This window comes from Haliotis rufescens, unplaced genomic scaffold, assembly GCF_023055435.1.
Source record: "Haliotis rufescens isolate VD_foot unplaced genomic scaffold, xgHalRufe1.0.p SCAF_61, whole genome shotgun sequence".
NCBI lineage: Eukaryota > Metazoa > Mollusca > Gastropoda > Lepetellida > Haliotidae > Haliotis > Haliotis rufescens.
In genome coordinates, this window is record NW_025964346.1 from 1,061,886 (window position 1) to 1,083,876 (window position 21,991).

A 21,991-nucleotide genomic window follows, 5' to 3' on the forward strand; every position below is an offset into this window, starting at 1 on the left:
GCAACCCATGCTTGTCTATCCCCCGTGAAGACCCGTGGTAGAATAGGTCTTCAGCAACCCATGCTTGTCTATCCCCCGTGAAGACCCGTGGTAGAATAGGTCTTCAGCAACCCATGCTTGTCTATCCCCCGTGGTGGGGGGGGGGGGGGGGGGGGGGGGGGGGGCACTTCTTGCTCCTTCATCTTCATGTATTCAGCTTCATCGCCTACTTCACGCAGAACCGCCGGCGTGACGAGCGACGTGTTACACAGACATCACAGTCTACAGAGGAAAGTATACACTAGAAAATGGAGATTTGACAAAATGCAAACGTTACGAGGCTGAATGTCACCGAAACACTATTCAGGTCCCTAACACAACACGTTACGTTGCTGTGATACCCGCCTCTAATACTTCACCATCGAATGACCACATCCTGTTTGTACACCTTCTTTTAACCGGCAATTTTTTGTCACCTTTCCGGAGTCACCAATGTAAAATGACACTCTCCAGTAAGAAAATTTAGTTCTTTATTGTGTGTATTTTGCATGCAACAAAACATCAGAAACGACAATTGTATTTGTTACAGTAATTCTTGAGCCATTTCGCGTTGACGTAGTCATCTAACGACACACTGGAATCAGGAAATAGCTTTACGAGTGTTCTGTTTGTAGGATTATGTCAACCGACCAGGAAACTTGCAGAGAGGACGCCGCTCTAGATCACCAGGGGCGATAAACAGGTAACATCCTGCTTAAGTGAGTTTGATTTTACGCCGCTTTTAGCAATATTCCAGCAATATCACGGCGAGGGACACCAGAAATGGGCTTCACACCTTGTACCAGTGTTGTGAATCGAACCCGGGTCTTCGGCGTGACGAGCGAACGCTTTAACCAGCAGGCTACCCGACCGCTCCCATCCTGCTTAAGTATATGCACACATATACATACGTACAGATCTCAAACAATTACGTTCATTGTCCCATAATATTGACATGTTTAGGTCTAAACATGTTTAGGATTGTGTTTAACAGCTAAACGTGTTTAGTTTAGAGTTTAAATGTGAGAAAGACCCGTATGCCCCCTTGACATTCATGTAGTTAATTTGCCTTCTATGGGTTTTTGCAGTCTTTAATGGGGATTACAGGAATTGGTGTGTATGAAGTGTGGGTGGGTTGAAGGGGGGTGGTAATTGGGAGTAATCGGAGGGGTAGGGAACAAACACTCCTGGTGGTATATGCGTTATGCAAGTGCCTTTGAATCTGTTTTGCACATCTAATTTCAATATATTATACATCTTATCCACATATGAATTATTGCCTAATTATAGGCACTTTATTTCTATATGTTTATATTCTAATATGTTTAAACGTTTTTAAATTCTAATCGTGTTTTGATAATGTTGTGTTTAGTGGTGTTTAGGCTGCAACACTCTGATTTAGATCAGGGTAAGTAAGAGTGCTGCTTGATGTGGGAGGAAAGCCCGAAGTGCAAACGTATCAAATGTTTATTATTTTGGAGACACCCCCCACCCCCCACCTACACCCCCCGACCCCCCACACCCAACACCACCCGACAAGGGTATGGTGCGGTCAAGCCAAGGATCACAACAAGGGGAAAGCGAAAAGTCGAAATCTTGGGATTAATAAAATACATAAACATTACTTCAAGACAACTGTGGAGGTCTGCATCTCCTTGTCTTTCTGGGGCACGGGGGGCACGGGGGGCACGGGTGGCCCAGTCGTCTTAGGCGCCGCGACTCTCTGTGCAGAGTTGCATCCCTTGGGCAGGCCAGAAACCTTAATTGTGGGTTCGAATCCTGGTTCGCCCCGATTATGTTTCTAGGTTTGTCAGCACCATACCCGTGCTCGTGGGTTTCACCGAAGTGGTAAAATGGTTTTCCTCCCACATTAAACTGACCGACGTGATATAACTGGAATATTGTTAAAAGCGGCGTTAAACCAAACTCACTCACTCACCGTGTCTTTCTACACAAAAATCAGTCAAAAGCACTTCTCAGTCTGTCTGAGAGCATGTCCTACCCGCAATAGGCAGGTAGAAGTTGGTGATATCAGAGCACGACCTACCCATAACAGGCAGGTAAAAGTTGATGCTATACAGGCACACAATACACGCGTTACCTAGCAACATGGCAATGCGAAAATGGCAAATATGGAAAGCAATGACATTTACTGCCCATGATATAAATAATATAGTGATGTTATTATGACAGACGCAGTGATACAATAACAAACAAGTTTATTTACAACAAGTCATAACAGTGTATATATAGACATCTTATTGTACGCCGTGGCGGGTGTCTGGGTGTTGTGTGTGGATTGACCAGAACATCTCACCTTTTCACTTATACACCCCACGTCCCTTTCACTGCTATGTTCAGATAATCAGATCTGAGTAAATGTTTTCTATAATTTACAGACCTAAATTACAATTAAAGTAAAATGATGTATACAGGTTCCTGCCTGAGGTAGAACATGCAATGCTCCTGAATTGTTAGTCCCTGACTTTACAGCTTTGCCTCCGGGCGTTATTGGGGTAAGAAAAGCGTGAAAATGATTTAAGTCTTAATTTGTTGTTTCTTTGTCTCTAACGCCGCGCTCAGGAATATTCTTCCTTCATCACGGTGGCCTGTAATAATCGAGTCTGGACCAGGCAATCCTGAGATTGACATCATGAGCATCGATCGGATACGATGGGATACGATGACATGCATCAACCAAGTCAGAGAGGCCGACCTCCCGTTAGTCGCCACTTACGATAAGCAGGGTCGCCTTTTACGACAAGCGTTGGTTGCTGAAGACCTATCCTACCTGGATCTTCACGGTTGTTCATGTTTAAAAGAAAGCTTTTTGTGTGAATATGTCATAAACGTTTCTGTAATGTTTGTCAGTCGTGATACAAAAACATCTGTTGATTGAAAAAGTTAGATGTTAGAAATAGATGTTGTGTAATACGTTAGGTCCAAATATGTCCCATTGTCGCCCCATCAAAAAATGTGTAAAAAGGGAGTTAAAATGCGCGACAATGCGACAATGCGACAATGCGATAGTGGTTTGGTTAATTTTCACGTAATGTCCTCCGACAACCTGTTCTTGATGACTGATATATTAAATATACTCTGTGGCGTGGTGTCGATCCTGCTCCCTAAAACTGATCACTCATACGCTGACCGTTGAAATTGTGAGAACCCATTAATGACAGTCCAAGTATTGCGCTTGCACACCTCATAACTTGCACGACACGCGTTGGCCTCGGTAATATTATATACATACTTGCAGGGTTATTTACAAGAGAGTGAAGTTGCTATTTTGTTTCTACTGTTATAAATGACAAAATTATCTTGAAGGCCGAACTATTTCTGCTATCAAGTGACTTTTAATTCATCAAAAACCGATGGACGTCAACGTGATCATATAATTTTGAGTTAAGATTTCTTGTGATCCCTATCAAATGTGTATTTTGACTTTTCAAAAATTTAACACCACCGAGTTAGGGATGGAGAGTAAATAGTTCTAAAGACAATACCTACCCAAAGTATAAGTTTGCCTGGGATATTCAGTTTCCTAAGATAAGAAAAACATGATTAGGGTTAGATGTTTACATTGGGGTGAAAGACTTGAACACTGATTGTATCCTTAGGCGTGGGTGATGTACTCACCGACAAAAGAAACGCAAATACCATACATGTTGGCAATATATGAAGAATTACTCATTTTCAAGTCCCATTAAATTGGGTCGATGCACGAACGAACCTACTGGTGAACTTGTGTGAACCGAGTCGCTCATGAACGCATCACATATGACGTCATAGATCCATGACTCGAAATGTCTTGTGCAGGATTATCGGTACATTTCTGAGATCACGTAAATATCGTGATAAGAATAAACACATTTAACTAATTGTTAATTTTGTCCTCAAGTCGCACACACTGGAAACATCTCTTCTTAACGTACATACTTCTCTATATGTTGCGTTTGCGTTTCATTTGGAATTGAGTATACTCCTCTTCATCCAGATTAGTATACACAATATTATCACAGTCCAAGATGATGCGAGACGATGTCCTGAGCTACAAAACGTCATGTCGCCGTTAGTCTCGCCCGTGTATCGCCAGTTCCCGCACCGGGGGAAGTTTTTGGGGGCGGGGGGCATATCGGCTAGATCCCCTGTCTGGATGACCACGCCCATACCGAGTAGATTGTGGAATGTCACGTGACAATGGAACAACCAGAAACCTGTGAAAATACAAGAAAAATATGTCAGCCGATATACAATGCACCTTACCACGGGTCTACTTGTCTGACCAGCCTCGGGCCTACTTGTTTGACCCTACCTCGAAGCTACTTGTTTGACTTCACTTCGGGCCTTATTGTTTGATCTCACCTCGGATCTACCTGTTTGACCTAACCCCGGGCCTGCTTGTTTGACATGACCTCGGATCTACTTGTTTGACCTCACTTCTGCTGTTCTTATCTGACATGACCTCGGGCCTACTTGTTTGAGCCGACTTCGGGCCTACTTGTTTGACATGACCTCGGGCCTACTTGTTTGAACCGACCTCGGGTCTTCTCTTTGAGCTGACCTCGGGCCTACTTGTTTGACCTAACCCCGGGCCTACTTGTTTGACATGACCTCGGATCTACTTGTTTGACATGGCTTCGGGCCTACTTGTTTGATGTCATCTCGGTGTTACTTGTTTGCCTCAGGCGAATTAAACTCCTAGATCGTTCTCTAATACTGTTTGTGCCACATACTTACAGCTTACATCGATGAAACAACACAATTTACGGTAAAATAACTGACATAATTTGATTTGCCATCGCGACTACGCACGGCTCCGCCAGCCGCTACTGCTGAGGTGGTGAGTCGGCCTCACGTCAGGGTTGTCTGTCACAGAGCAAGGTGTCGGGCTGAGTTTACGTCCCAGGACAAATACAGGTCGAAAGGGGTGACTGAATGGTCATTGGGGGACGGTGGATTACATGTTATCGTATCCCCATAGTGTGATTCAGATCTTATTATTTACATGCGGCCCTATTACAGCTTGAATATTTGCTGAGTGCGGCGTTAAACAATAACATATTTCATAATCAATACCCTCGTTAATACCACCTATGCCCCAGTATCGCAATGTATTGCAAGAGTATCGCATTAGTGTGTTTAACACACCGTCGTCGTTACCATTGTATACGACAATGCATTTGTTGTTGGTATTCCATTCATGTCAGTGGAGTGTGACGAGATTGATCCCCCCGATCATGTTGTAAGAACCCGGAAAGTCCTCCAGGAAGTACAGTCATGTAATAAACACTAACAGTCTCAAATACTAACAGATCGGGTTTCCAACTGGATGTTGTCACAGATTGAGTACAGCAGATTGCCTAAGCATATGTTTGGTTCTCAAACAATGAGCAGATTGGACCACGGGCCTTTCCGGATCCGCCCTGTGTATGTCACGTGATCCGCCCCCTACAGTCTCGCTGGGGATTCCCCTTGTAAATCCCCCGTTAAGAAAAGGAGGTCACTTCTCAAAGAAATGCCTACAGTAACCTGCCACAGACATACAGTGGAAACACCACACCCTACAGATGACAGGGCGATAAACCAGTCATTACCACAGCCACGACAAAGCACTTCGGGGACGTGTTTTCCAACCCAGTAAGCACAATACGCGTGCCACAAACGTTTTGCGTATTGGTCGCCATAACAGGTGACGACGTGCCAAATTCCTACTGTAGGTACCCGGATGTGAAAGTGATAGGGGCGGTCGGGTAGCCTAGTGGTTAAAGCGTTCACTCGTCACGCCGAAGACCCGGGTTCGATTCCCGAAATGGGTACAATGTGGGAATATTGCTAAAACGGCGTAAAACCATACTAACTCACTCACTCACATACCTGGGTTATCGGCCTTGAATCTGATGACGGTGTATCCGCCATTAGGAATGGTGACGGTGTCCTTAGCGACTGGAGTCTCCAGGTTCCTGCTGATAAGGCCGTCCGTGTCAAGTTGCATCACCTCTTGTAGAGTTGTGGAGATGTTAATCTGGAGGAGGAAGCAAATGATGAGTTGTTGTAGAACTTCAACATACAGGACTTTATTCCAGAACAACAATTTAATAATCCGAAAAAAATTAATCGGGACGTGTAACGGGAAACGGATTAATGGGTTTTGCTGAATGCTTACATTTTTTTATGACAATACATAAACGTAACAAGCCCCAAATGTATCGTATTATTAAACATGTTAAATTGTCATCCCATCTTATATCCTCATATCAGTCCATTTTTTAATCCTCATACCAACCCAGTATGTTATAATCCTCATATCAACCCAGTATGTTATAATCCTCATATCAACCCAGTATGTTATAATCCTCATATCAACCCAGTATGTATAATTCTCATATCAACCCAGTATGTATAATTCTCATATCAACCCCGTGTGTTATAATAATCATATCAACCCAGTATGTTATAATCCTCATACCACCCCAGTGGTTGTAACGTGATGTAAGCTCATCAATACACAAAGTCTCGTTACCTTCACGGTAACAAGGAAGAATCTATATAGGTGAGGTGAAATGGGGTTTAACGTCGCGTCCAAGATTATTGCACTTATATAGCGACGTGAGAATCTATATAAAGAACATGGACGCGTTGTGCGTCCTTGGCAACAACAAGGAAGTTATCGCAGTTGCAACGCAACGGCCACAACCCGGAAGTGTTTTCTGTGTCATCATTAAGGTCAACTGCATCCAGTGTAGAGGCACGTGTCTGAATCCCAGGGTCACCCCGGTGAGGATGCGGAGGGATGGGGTAGCACCATATCTGTGTTCAATTTTGACTTACTTTCCAAATTAAGCTCAAACGCAGTGATATAACATGAATGCTATATGTAGCGACATTACAACACTCACTCACTCACTCACTCACTCAGGCACAGGTAGCCGAACATAATAAAATGGCCCGGATGTTTAACACTCAGCTCATCCCGATCCGGTTCATCATCTCGGCCAACATTGGATGTAAATGTATTGGAACTAGATTCACTAGTGTCACTAGTTCACGTGACTATTAGGCTGACCATAAAGCATTGACTATCTATAGGCTTCTCGGTGTTCTGCGTCCTCGGAACGGTCTGACCACCTCAGGGGTCGAGTCCTCCGATCACTCTTGATGCAATAGTCCTCGCAGAGAGTAATAAACTGTTTTGTTATAAGTAAATTTATTTATAAAATTCTGGGGCTGTGGAGTAGCCTTGTGATTAAAGCTTTCTCTTGTCACGACGAGGGCGCGGGTTGGATTCCCTTCATGGGTACAATGTGTAAAGCCAATTTCTGGTGCTGGAGTTTTTTTCTAAAAGCGGCGTGAAACATACTCATTCACTAGATAGTGCTCAATTTGACGATTCATGTCCCTGATATCAAGCATTTGAACGAGATACTCAGAAAAAAACGCGTATCGCCACACGCAGACGCCATTTTGTGTTCTTGTAGATCCCTTCATGTTTCATATAGACCCACGTTAAAGCCCATATGTACCATTTAGACCCTCTTATTCAGACCCTTCAGACCTGTCAGGCCCCGTTGTATAAACAATCTTATACAGACCCTATAGACGCTATAGAACATCTTACAGATCCGCTTATCTAGTCAACCGCCGTCATATAGCTGGAACATTGCTGAGTGCGGCGTTAAACAACAAACCAACCTATCTTATCTAGTCCATATAGACAATCATATATATAGTCTCCCCTGTTTTAAGAACTGTATGGGGAGACATCGGTCGACATGCTGTTTTCCATTCAGTACCCCAAATCAGGTTCTCCCCGAGGTATTACGAAGGTAACGGAATAAGCCGAGTTGACTCGAACGGGATGTTTACAGCGCCACGTACCTTGTCCATGGCAACGACCCGGAAGTTGTACCCATGCAGATGGAAGGGGTGGTTGGTGCTGGAGAACGAGCCTTCGTCGATGAGGATGATCTCTACCGTGTCGTCCAGGGCGACCTTCATGACGTTGATGCACTCACAGAACCGGTTGCTGCAGTTTCTGGTGTTCTCTGGGGTACAAAACAATTCCTGAAACAAACATGGTAACGTCTTGGGTGAATGAACTCATTTCACTGGGAGGGAAGGAGAGGATAGTGCTGTACTAGCAAGTGGCATGCTTCAACCAACCAACCAACAAACCATCCAGCCAAGGACGGTATCCTGCATTTTTTATAAGGGAGAGGTCGGGGTAGTTACATTGAGTGTTCGAAAAGGGGGTTTGGGGGAGCCCGGATTGTAAGACTGCATTGTAGGCACACGTGGATATTGTACACGTTCCATCGTTTGACAATTAAACTTATTATTTTATGAATATTTTGATTAAGAAGGAAATTCTCTTCTCTTTGTTAATTTCTTAAAGTTATAAAGTGAATAGTGAATTGATTCGTAAGGTCACTTGAACAATACACTGAGTGAATACATAAGTATACTCTGATAAAAAACAACGCAAAAGAAGTAAAATCGTAAATATCTGACAGGGTGTTGCTGACATCCATACAAATTTTTAAATTAATACCCAAAATGAATTTCTGCAGGGATTGGGATTGATTTGTATGGAAAGAATGAGGTACGGCAAAGATGTGGTAAAAAAGATGGAAAAATCGCAAAAACACAACCACGCGAGAGCCTGGCGCGAAAACACACCCTTGTGACATGCACGTGCAACATCACTTATTGGGCTATAAAAACGTTGGGTTTTCATTTGCATGTCATCACAATCTTACAGCAAGTGAACAGCGAAAAGATGCCACGGCTGACGGAAGCCAAACGCAACAAGGACAATTGTAAACAAGAGACCTCTTCAGCTGGAGCCAAGTCTTTCCACGTAGCACGAAGCACCATTACAAGACTGTGGAACCGTGATGACAACACGTGCTAACAGACTGACAAAACATTGACCCTCCAAGATCCGGTGGACCACGTATCTCTACTAGAGCACAGGGCAGCATCGTCACTTACGCGACAGAACCACCAGGGCCTCCTCTACAACTACGGCAATACCAGGATATCAGCCCAGAGAGTGGGAACCGATTACGCGCTGAAGGTATTCGCCCTAGACGTTCAGTTCGAGGTGCCATTTTGACGGACCTACATCGTCGGCTGCGACGTCATTGGTGTCAAGGTCACAGAGTATGAACACCACTGCGATGGAGACAAGACCTGACCACGGAAAGACTGACTACAGCCTTTTAACATCCTAGGATTCACAGTAGCATCTACTTACTCGTGGTACGTCGTTGTACGGCGTCAGTAGCGTCTACTTACCCGCGGTACATCGTTGTACGGCGTCAGTAGCGCCTACTTACCCGTGGTTCGTCGTTGTACGGCGCCAGTAGCGTCTACTTACCTGTGGTACGTCGTTGTACGGCGTCAATAGCGACAACATACCCATGGTACATCGTTGTACGGCGTCAGTACCGACAACATACGCATGGTACATCTTTGTACGGCGTCAGTAGCCTCTGCTTACCTATGGCACATCATTGTACTGCGTCAGTAGCGGCGACATACCCATGGAACATCGTTGTACGGCGTCAGTAGCGGCAACATACCCATGGTACATCGCTGTACGGCGTCAGTGGCGTCTACTTACCTTCGGTACATCGTTGTACTGCGTCAGTAGCGGTGCCGGAGGTGCTTTGTTGTTGATGTTGTTGGCTTGTGGCATGGGCAGATCCTTCTCCGTGGCTGAGATGGGGTAGTACAGTTCATGATGGAGCCGGTAGTTGTCAATCTTGTTGAAGTCCACCGCGAGGTAGAACTTCTTGTCCGGCTTCTCCTTGAGATTGAGAGGATCGGCTAGGGTGGCGTTGAGCCACGACACGGGCATCTGGTCCGGCGACCCCTTTACGTTCAGGGGATTCAGAAGCTTAAATACAAGAAAACAATATGAACAGAGTATCAATATAAAATGTCGGGTGGAGTTAGTGATTTGAGTATTGAAATGTTGAATATTACAAAACAACAACATATGTATCAAAAACATACACATTTAATGTATTGCAACTGCTTGGTTATTGCGTTTAGCAATGTTTCGATGTAGGTTCTTACACTGTGATCAAGCTGTCTGTATGCAATAAACAAGAAGTTGTTATCAATAACGTTGTACATTTTCGTATTTACTCACCAACTTCTAGAATACCAACCTAACAGCTACGTAACAGTTGTCTTGGTTGATGGGTGGGAGGGTGAGTTTGGGTGAGTGAGTGAGTCGGGTAAAGGAGGGGCTGATAGCATGGGCAGCGATCAACACCTTCCAGGTACGATGGGACAGTGATCCAGGTCACAAATTATGAGCACCCGATCCACACTGTACTCGGCTCCCTCACCGCGTGTGAGCACTGGGGTCTTACACAGCTCCGGAAACCCAGCACGGTCGTACACAAAGTACAACGTATACGTCGCCTCAATAATCATAACGACAAACCACTGAACAAGTGTCAATAGAAGCGTTCTACATCCAAGCTTTGTGACAGGTGCGTGAATGATTGGAAGAAAATGTCAGTCTTCTGTATCTGTTTGTTACTTGTCGCCTACCTTCCCGCTTCGCATTGCGCTGTCGTAGTCTGTAGGTGCACTTGGCTCCGTCTCGGTGGCGTTGTCGTATCTGAGGATGGCGACCTGTTTAGCCTTGTCCCCTGCGCAGTCGAGCAGGCCGCGAGCCCGAATCCAGTAGTTCCCCACAGCCTTGTCCGCGTCCAGAATAAAGTCGTACCTTGAGAAACATGGGCATATACACGGTGTCAAGCAGTATCACAAAGTCGTACCTTGAGAAACATGGGCATATACACGGTGTCAAGCAGTATCACAAAGTCGTACCTTGAGAAACATGGGCATATACACGGTGTCAAGCAGTATCACAAAGTCGTACCTTGACAGACATGGGCATATATACAAATAAAAAAACGCTTAGGCTAACTTTGAAATTGTGGACTGTGTTCAATTAAATGTGCATAATTCATTTAAATTGGTTGACACAAGGATGACACTAAAAGAGTGATCATCACACGTTCTGTAGACATAATGGCAATACTGATTGTCATGTCACGAGACACGTACGTCCGAGAGGGGGCGTTCCGATCAGGACCTCGTGTGACCACCGTGTGTTGTAATCTGTGATCTGCACCTCCTTGGCACAGACTGAACACGTGGAATTCTCCTCCATTCTCCCTGCAACGCGTTGGACAGTAGTGCAAGTGTATATGGCGTATGCTGACGTATGCTCAATCGGGTTCATCCCACAGATGCTCAATCGGGTTCATCCCACAGATGCTCAATCGGGTTCATCCCACAGATGTTCAATCGGGTTCATCCCATAGATGCTCACTCTATCGGGTTCATCCGAAAGATGCTCAATCGGGTTCATCCCACAGATAGTCAATCGGGTTCATCCCACAGATGCTCTATCGGGTTCATCCTATAGATGCTCGCTCTATCGGGTTCATCCCACAGATGCTCTATCGGGTTCATCCCACAGATGCTCTATCGGGTTCATCCCACAGATGCTCTATCGGGTTCATCCCACAGATGCTCAATCGGGTTCATCCCACAGATGCTCTATCGGGTTCATCCAACAGATGCTCTATCGGGTTCATCCCACTGATTCTCTATCGGGTTCATCCCACAGATGCTCTATCGGGTTCATCCCACAGATGCTCTATCGGGTTCATCCCACAGATGCTCTATCGGGTTCATCCCACAGATGCTCTATCGGGTTCATCCCACAGATTCTCTATCGGGTTCATCCCGCAGATGCTCTAACGGGTTCATCCCACAGATTCTCTATCGGGTTCATCCAACAGATGCTCTATCGGGTTCATCCCACTGATTCTCTATCGGGTTCATCCCACAGATGCTCTATCGGGTTCATCCCACAGATGCTCTATCGGGTTCATCCCACTGATTCTCTATCGGGTTCATCCCACAGATGCTCTATCGGGTTCATCCCACAGATGCTCTATCGGGTTCATCCCACAGATTCTCTATCGGGTTCATCCCACAGATGCTCTAACGGGTTCATCCCACAGATTCTCTATCGGGTTCATCCAACAGATGCTCTATCGGGTTCATCCCACAGATTCTCTATCGGGGTCATCCCACAGATGCTCTATCGGGTTCATCCCACAGATGCTCTATCGGGTTCATCCCACAGATGCTCTATCGGGTTCATCCCACAGATGCTCAATCGGGTTCATCCCACAGATGCTCTATCGGGTTCATCCCATAGATGCTCGCTCTATCGGGTTCATCCTACAGATGCTCAATCGGGTTCATCCCACAGATGCTCAATCGAGTTCATCCCACAGATGCTCTATCGGGTTCATCCCACAGATACTTTATCGGGTTCATCCCACAGATGCTCAATCGGGTTCCGATCCGGAAATCTGGAAAGTCGTAGGATGACATTGACGTTTGAATTATGACGAAAGTCAACAGTGACACGAGCTGTGTCTGGTTTAGCGTTGTCATGTTGGCAAAACTTCCTCTGTCGGTTGATTAACGGAAGAAGGTGACGTTGATGATCCCCCTGAACCACCCCCAAGTCAGATCTCCGTGAGTAGGATATGGCTGCCCACACTGTCACACTTCCGCCACCGAATCTGTCGATCTGTCCAAATCAGTTGAATGCAAAACGTTCATTTCGACGTCGGTAGACACGCTGTCTTCCATTTATGCGTTGGAGGAGAAATCGTGATTCATCACTGAACCAGACCCACCACCAGTCTCTCGGAGTATATGTCTGTACGGTGCTGCTCCATCGCATACGTTGTCGTCGATGCAAATGTCTAAATACAGGGACAGATACCGGCCTTCCGGGTCTAATTCCCACTCTTCGCAGACGATTCCTGATTGTTAGTCCGATGCGCTCCTCAAACCAGGCACATGTCCTGCAGTCTTGGTGGTAGTAGCATGTCGATGACGTAGGCGATATACCCGGATGTAGCGATCTTGTGCAGGGGTGGTGACTCTTGGTCTACCACTTCTCCATGTACACCCACCCATAAACGAGATTACTGCAGCTGGTGTACGTTCAAATGACGTGCAACTGCAGGCTGGGACTCTCAAACGTCAAGACGTCATATGGCGATGTTGCGATTGGCATTGTCCCACTTCTGATAAGACGACAAACGTATGACAAAATGGTGACTGACGTTTGACCTTCTGTAGTTATTGTCACGGCACGTGATTGTCACAACGGGCATTCGGTTTTTAATTTCCTTTCCATGACATTTTCGTGCAGTATTAAAATATGCTGTGTTGAGCAACACATGTTTAAAACGGTTGCGTTTGTGCGCTACATCAGCTAAACGAGCATGTGCCTAACATCGGTTAATAAAACATATTGAAAATGTATCGAATATATCACGAATGTATCACGAATGTATCACGAATGTTTCATGAATAGCCAAAATCAACATTCTCATTATCTCCGTTGCGTTTCTCTTTTTAAAGAGTATAAATGACCGGTCGCTATAATCCTTGCAGCCATCGTTTGAATATGCAACAAATAAAAGCGTAAGTGTCAACACATTTGCCATTGTATCATTGTATCATTGTATCATTGTATTATTGTATCATTGTATCATTGTTTTGTTGTATTATATTAACCTTTCGCCTGGGAAGACGACGAATGAGCTGACAACGACGGGCTCGAACGGAACTCCGTCGCTGGCTATCATGGTGAGGTCGTGGTCGTCGACAGAGATCTGGATTGGGCATTTCAAGATGGCGCTGCTGATGACCCGGAAGCGATACCTGGCGTCCTTCTGTACCCGGAACACGGAGTACGGGGTGTAGACCGTCTGGTTGGTGTCGGGGTGGATGAAATCCTGGTAGGCACCGCGACCTGCGCACAACAAGACAACTTACGTCACAACCCAACACGTCATTTCCTTTCTAATCACTGGATTGTTTGGTCCATGTGTGATTATTTACAGAATTACGCCATATAACTGGACTATTGCTCAGTGCAGCGTTAAACAACAAAGAAACAAACAAACAACCATTATCTTTCTTGTGTATTTATTGTATTTAGAATTTGATCCGTATTTTAAGCCACATTCACTGTATTTGGTGTCTTGAGGTTAACGCCGCTTTTGATACATGATCTGTCTAAAAGTAATTGTGACCCGTGAAGGTCCGGAGTGGAATAAGTCTTCAGCAACCCATGTTTGTCGTAAGAAGTGACTTATGGGATCGGGTGGTCAGGCTCGCTGACTTGGTTGATGCGTGGCATCGTATCCCAAATGCGTGGATCGTTGCTCATGGTGTCAATCACTGGATTGTCTTGTTATTCAATTATTTAGACTCGATTATTTACAGATCGCCGTCATATAGCTGGAATATTGCTTTAGAGCGGCGTTAAACAACAAAGAAAGAAAGAAAGAAAGAAAAAACAAACATTACCTTTCTTGAGTATTTTTTTTGTATTTAGAATTTGGCATTTTATGCCACATCAGAGGGGGGTGCAGGGGGACCATGTACCATGTACGGTAGTCAGGGCTTCGAACCCAGGGTACAGGAGTCACTGATCATATGTTGAGCTAGACACGCTGACCCTCCAGAAGACAGGTTTCCAGATTAGGAGGGTTCACGTTATATTCGGTGAAGGAAGATGACACAACCTACCGTTAATAAGCATGGTGACTTTAGACGTGAGGACCCCCACGTGGGCCAGCTCCGTGTAGCGTGTCATGGTCATGTCGGTCAGCCAGTCATGCACGACCAGGGTGTGTTCCGGAAGGTCATGCTGGTAAAGGTGAGATGAGGGGTCACTTTTTGCTGGTTCCCGGATGATAAGAGCTCCAAACACGCCGTCAGCACGTTGGAGCCCGGCATGGGCGTGCCAGTACATGGAGCCTCGATTATCTGCTTTAAACCTAGAGTCACAAGTTGAAGAGTGAGTGAGTGAGTGAGTGAGTGAGTGAGTGAGTGAGTGAGTGTATCATTCATATCAATATATGGCAGATTAATGTAAGAGGAAACGCCAAACTTGATGACATTTTTGTTGAGTTCAAGTGTGATGCGAGTAGGACAAGGATCATAATCGGCGGATCCTGATTTGGTTAAGGGGCGCAACTCGTCGCAGCCAGTTACCTGATGAATGCATGAGTTGAAGGTTAGCGTTGCATTCTAGAACCAAGTAATATGTCACTTTCTGATATTAAATCATTTGTTTTAGTGATCATCATTATCATATTGATTTAGACAGAACAGTTTAGATTTTAGCCACTTTCCACAAAGCAATCGTAGAGCTCCAACAATTGTTAGTCTATGTCATAGTATGGGAGTTATGATCGTCTTAGCGCTGCAATCGCTTTATCGAACGATACGGGTGAGTGAGTGAGTGAGTGAGGGGGCGAGATAGTGGGTGAGTGAGTGAGTGAGTGGGTGAGTGAGTGAGTGAGTGAATGAGTGAGTGGGTGAGTGAGTGAGTGAGTGGGTGAGTGAGTGAGTGAGTGAGTGAGTGAGTGAGTGAGTGGGTGGGTGGGTGGGTGGGTGGGTGAGTGAGTGAGTGAGTGAGTGAGTGAGTGTGTGAGTGAGTGAGTGAGTGAGTGAGTGAGTGAGTGAGTGAGAAGACAATGAATGACGTACCTGTATTCGAAGCTGGATGAAGACGAGATGGGGCACTGGGTGATCATGGGGACGCCGTCATGATGCGGAGAGCCCTTCTGGAAGACTCCGTGGAAGTGGATGGCGGTGCTCTCAGACCCCTCCATTCTATTGTCGACGTTCACAACGACCGTGTCGTGTTGGCAGACCTGTGAAAGTGAGGTCGATAACGTTTTGATAAGAAGCTCAGTGTGAGTGAGTTGGGTTTAACGCCGATTTTAACAGTATTACAGTTATATCGCGGCGTGTCAGCCCGAAGTGATGAAGGTCTATGACGTTTACCACGTCGGTGAAACCCACGAGCACGGGTATGGTGCTGACAAACCTAGAAACATAATCTGGGCGAACCCACAATCATAGGTTTCTTGCGCGCCCAAGGGACGCAACTCTGCACAGCGAATCGCGGCGCCTTAGACGACTCGGCCACCCGTGCCCCCTTGATAAAAAAGACTTTAAGACATGTGAAAAGGGTGAATATTGAATTGTGTCAACACATTTGCAAACGTCAACTTTTTTAACACATCTAACCAAAAACGACAAATAAACTTTGGAATAGATTACATTCGTTGGATCAATTGGTACCCAAGGCACAGCTTGCAACATCTGTTAGACATGCGGCCCTCGAAACACAGTTGACAGCGTTCTTAACCCAATGCTACTTGACACTATTCTCAACCACACAGGCAGTGTCCTCAAGCCTCTTAACAGCGTTCGCAACCTCCTGACAGTGTCTCAAACGTCACTGACAGTCCCCCCTTGGTTATTACCCCTGCAGACGATTTTCTCGCCCATTGAAGCTATCTGAAACCCTCTTAAATGCTTTATAACCCCACTGGTATTATCGAAGTCTACAAACACGACTTCAGAGCCTGGCGGCACATCATGGCTACCCTGGGAGTACAGTTTTAAAATACCTTAATGTGTCTCTCTCCACCGTTGGTTTTTTGGTTTGGTGTTTAACGCCGCACTCGGCAATATTCCAGCTACATGACGGCGGTCTGTAAATAATCGAGTCTGGACCAGACAATCCAGGGATTGATATCATGAGCATCGATCCACGCAATTGGGATCAATGACATGCTTTAACCAAGTCCACGAGCCCGAAAACCCAATCCCGTTAGTCGTCTCTTACGACAAGCACAGTCGCCTTTTACGACAAGCATGGGTTTCTGAAGACCTATTCTACCCCGGATCTTCACGGGTCATATCTCTTACGTACATGCAGAGCCGGGCCGGGCAGCATTCTGTTGACGGTGATAATCGGTCTCCGGACGCCGTCAGCAGCGACACAGTGGGGTCTGTAGCAGTCGGTGATGTTGGAAGGGCAGGCGAAGCAGGCCTTGCTCAAGACGATGTAGTACTCCAGGGTGAACGTGTACTCACACGTCATGGGGGATCCGCCATCAACACACTCACGCATACAGGGGTGGGTCTCGTACGCTTTGAACAAAAATGAGTTATTGAAATAATATAGGTAATTTCCTTTGGTTGGAATTGGAAGTACTAGACCACCAAACCGCACAACTGGAACGACATTACGACGTAGCGATAAGCACACACGCAAGCACGCACGCACACACACACACACACACACACACACACACACACACACACACACACACACACACACTATCTACAGTAAACTACGGTTATAACGAAGACGCTTATAACGAACTGACGGATATAACGAACTTACTTTTTTGGTCCCGACTATTTGCTGTTGTTATGCTGTATATATGCTAATAACGAACTTCGGTTATAACGAACTAAAATTAGTAGTCCACTTGAATTCGTTATAACCGTACTTTACTGTATCTCTCCTTACAGTATAAAGGTTATATTACGTAAAGCAGGGATCACCATATCAGACGAGCCTAGGTTTTGTGTACTCGGACAGTCTGTTGCCATGGTAATTGGGTGAACGAATACTGCACAACGCCGCAATCCGCGCTATGGCAGCGGCCATTCCCCGAGGCAAGGGAGTTAACTGGCTGTTTTCGCTGGACTTTTATCACCAGTTACCTCCCTTGCCTCGGGAAGATTCAAAGCGGCCAACAATGTCCCTTACGCCAGACAGTTCGATGCTTGTGACCTCTTCCCAGCTGCATTCCCCACGCGCACCAGGCCGTAGACACAGCCCTCGTCGTTATCAAAGCCACCGCTACTCTCTGCCTGCTCCCTTTTGTCACCTGACATAATACACCGACCCCTCCGCTTCATCTGACGCGTTCCCGTGACTACCCATCCAAGTCAATATTCTGCTGGGGATGTATCATTTGTTACAGAGGTCACTGTGTCACGACACGCATGTTTTAACCTGAAGAGTTAGTGTGTCTGCAATCAGGTATGTTTTAGTTACGATCTGAGGCTAAAAACAGAACTTTCTCACACAGCCTGGCCCTCTCCCCCATCCCATGTATTCCCCTCATCTCGTACGTGTGCCGAAACGGCAGAGTCGACCTTTGAGATGTCAGTCAAGATGTACTCGGTTATACCAAGTTGCCTGGTATGGTGAAAGATATCCAACAGCAAATTTTTGCTGTAAAATTAGGAACATTTCCATGTAAACAAATGGTGAATTTAAGAAAAAAAGCACCACTTTGAAACTCTACATCCTCATGAATGACGATACCGATAGGCTGTAAAAGCTAAAATACAAGCAGACTTTTTCTCACTGATGGGGTGAGCGAAATCCTTTCTGATGGCTGATGGATTATTTGGCCAAACACGTCTTAGAGTGTCTCACTGAACAACGCGTACATTAACTTCCCTTGTTGGAAGACGGCAGTAACAAACAGACGTGACAGTCTCAAAGTGTTTACATGTGACGTCGTTACGCCGTACGTTGACAACGTGACGTCACTGCCCGATTATGGCCTATATAAATGCTACATTATTTCCTCAATTTCCGTCCTGGCGGCAGCGACATTCCAACTTGATAGTCTCAGATTTACCACATTACAAGCGTTTATAAACATTACAATACCTGCCTTTGAAAAACACATTCACGACCTTGAATGTAACAAGTACTGGCATGTGTAGGCCAGGCCACATACACCACGCGTATAGACAGTGTGTCAGGCCATGGTACGCGGGGAGATGGTCAGTGTTTATAGGGCTGGCTGTGGGGGTAACAGACTTGACATCTGTCCCCCGCGTTCACTGCCATGTGTCGCCTGTGTGGTGAACGCGTTGTCTCCGGGTGAGACCGGGTCCCCAGAGGCGACTTGAAGTGGATCGGGTGGTTACGCTGGGTGACTTGGAAGCGTGTCATTGTACCCCGACGGGATCGTGTTTGATAATAATAATCACTGGATCGTGTGGCCTGGACTCGAATAATACATGCCGTAGGTAAATGACTCATATGTCGCTAGAATATTGCTGAGTGCGATGTGTCACACAATACCCAGACGCGCAAACGCACACGCACACGCATACGCACGTAGACGCACACTCACCAAAATAGAACCTCGTACAAAGATAAAGTACTGGTAGTATGTGATCTCGTACAAAGATTAATTACTGGTAGTATGTGATCTAGTACAAAGATAAAGTACTGGTGGAATGTGATCTAGTACAAAGATTAAGTACTGGTGGAATGTGATCTAGTACAAAGATTAAGTACTGGTGGTATGTGATCTCGTACAAAGATTAAGTACTGGTAGTTTGTGATCTCTTACAAAGATAAAGTACTGACGGTATGTGATCTCTTACAAAGATAAAGTACTGGTAGTATGCGATCTCGTACAAAGATAAAGTACCGGTAGTATGTGATCTCGTACAAAGATAAAGTACTGGTAGTATGCGATCTCGTACAACGATAAAGTACTGGTGGTATGCGATCTCGTACAACAATAAAGTACTGGTGGTATGTGATCTCGTACAACGATAAAGTACTGGTGGAATGCGACCTCGTACAACGATAAAGTACTGGTGGAATGTGACCTCGTACAACGATAAAGTGCTGGTGGTATGTGATCTCGTACAACGATAAAGTACTGGTGGAATGCGACCTCGTACAACAATAAAGTACTGGTGGAATGTGATCTCGTACAACAATAAAGTACTGGTGGAATGTGATCTCGTACAACGATAAAGTACTGGTGGAATGCGACCTCGTACAACAATAAAGTACTGGTGGAATGTGATCTCGTACAACAATAAAGTACTGGTGGAATGTGACCTCGTACAACAATAAAGTACTGGTGGAATGTGATCTCGTACAACAATAAAGTACTGGTGGAATGTGACCTCGTACAAAGATGAAGTACTGGTAGTATGTGATCTCGTACAAAGATAAAGTACTGGTGGTATGTGATCTCGTACAAAGATGAAGTACTTGTGGTATGTGATCTAGTACAAAGATAAAGTACTGGTAGTATGTGATCTCGTACAAAGATAAAGTACTTGTAGTATGCGATCTCATACAAAGATAAAGTAATGGTAGTATGCGATCTCATACAAAGATAAAGTCATGGTAGTATGCGATCTCGTACAAAGATAAAGTACTGGTAGTATGTGATCTCGTACAAAGATAAAGTACTGGTAGTATGTGACCTCATACAAAGATGAAGTACTGGTGGTATGTGATATCGTACAAAGATAAAGTACTTGTGGTATGTGATCTAGTACAAAGATAAAGTACTGGTAGTATGTGATCTCGTACAAAGATAAAGTACTTGTAGTATGCGATCTCATACAAAGATAAAGTAATGGTAGTATGCGATCTCATACAAAGATAAAGTAATGGCAGTATGCGATCTCGTACACAGATAAAGTACTGGTAGTATGTGATCTCATACAAAGACAAAGTACTGGTAGTATGTGATCTCGTACAAAGATAAAGTACTGGTGGTATGTGATCTCGTACAAAGATAAAGTGCTGGTAGTATGTGATCTCGTACAAAAATAAAGTACTGGTGGAATGTGATCTCGTACAAAGATAAAGTACTGGTAGTATGTGACCTCGTACAAAGATGAAGTACTGACGGTATGTGATCTAGTACAAAGATAAAGTACTGGTGGAATGTGATCTCGTACACAGATAAAGTACTGGTAGTATGCGATCTCGTACAAAGATAAAGTACTGACGGTATGTGATCTCGTACAAAGATGAAGTACTGGTAGTATTTGATCTCGTACAAAGATGAAGTACTGACGGTATGTGATCTAGTACAAAGATAAAGTACTGACGGTATGTGATCTCATACAAAGATAAAGTACTGGTAGTATGTGATCTCGTACAAAGATAAAGTACAGGACGTATGTGATCTCGTACAACGATAAAGTACTGATGGTATGCGATCTCGTACAAAGATAAAGTACTGGTAGTATGCGATCTCGTACAAAGATAAAGTACTGGTGGTATGCGATCTCGTACAACGATAAAGTACTGATGGTATGTGATCTCCTACAACGATAAAGTACTGGTAGTATGCGATCTCGTACAACGATAAAGTACTGGATGTATGTGATCTCGTACAACGATAAAATACTGGATGTATATGACCTCAGGAAAGTGATGTCGTACAAAGATGCATCCCTACAGTGCCACTAGTGATGCGGGTCAGACAGCTACTTACTGGGCAGCTCCTGTTGTCCCAAGACTACGGTGGCCACAGCGAGGAGAAGATGCAGGGTCGACGCCATGATGCAGGGAGGGAGGTAGCAGAGTGATAGTAGCCGGATACCGGGGTCCCTTTATACCCGCCTCGTCCCACGTGGAGCGTGTCAGGTCTGTAAATAACCTGCCGATATGTCGTACTTACCAGGGACGTTATGTCATGTCTACGTACACAGGCCTTGTCATGCGTGACGTTACAGATAAAAAACATGTTGCTCATTGTTACACCAGTACCTAGAACGGTTTGGACATTTCTTGGTACTGACACAAGATAGTGTATGCTTTGGGAATTGGTACAGACTTATTCTGAGTGAGTGAGTGAGTGAGTGAGCGAGGGGGCGGGCTTGCGGGTGGGTGGGTGAGTGAAGGAGTTGGTGGGTGGATGGGAGGGTGGATGGGAGGGTGGATGGGAGGGTGAGTGAGTGAGTGAGTGAATGAGTGAGTGAGTGCGCACAAGACTTGGTTGGGGGGACAAGCCTTGTTGCACTTTATATTGTCCTTAAAAGCTTCTCTTTCTAGACAAAACATATCCCAGCGATACACAATACGGCTTCAGATGGGTTCATAGTTGTAATGTGACCAGGCGACTACATTTCACCGACATTCCACACGCTACAGAGCTCAATGTAGCGTACGTCATCCCGACCTGTCCAGGGTGGTTGGTCACAACTGGGCGGTGTGGGGTGGTGTGGGGTGGGGTGA

The 21,991-nt window shown here is 45.3% G+C and overlaps 1 protein-coding gene across 1 annotated transcript; it reads right to left on the reverse strand.

The window, feature by feature from the left end:
• Positions 1-2,220: 2,220 nt before the first annotated feature.
• LOC124114442 (laccase-1-like) lies at positions 2,221-21,396 on the reverse strand. The gene is made up of 10 exons (XM_046475001.2): positions 21,249-21,396; positions 16,886-17,106; positions 15,649-15,815; positions 14,683-14,933; positions 13,663-13,900; positions 10,591-10,768; positions 9,647-9,922; positions 7,897-8,082; positions 5,896-6,043; positions 2,221-4,235 (listed from the first exon to the last, which is right to left on the reverse strand). Exons 1-10 carry the CDS (start codon positions 21,313-21,315, stop codon positions 3,982-3,984), a joined length of 1,986 nt encoding a protein of 661 aa, XP_046330957.2. The 5' UTR covers positions 21,316-21,396; the 3' UTR covers positions 2,221-3,981.
• Between the last annotated feature and the right edge of the window lie 595 nt (positions 21,397-21,991).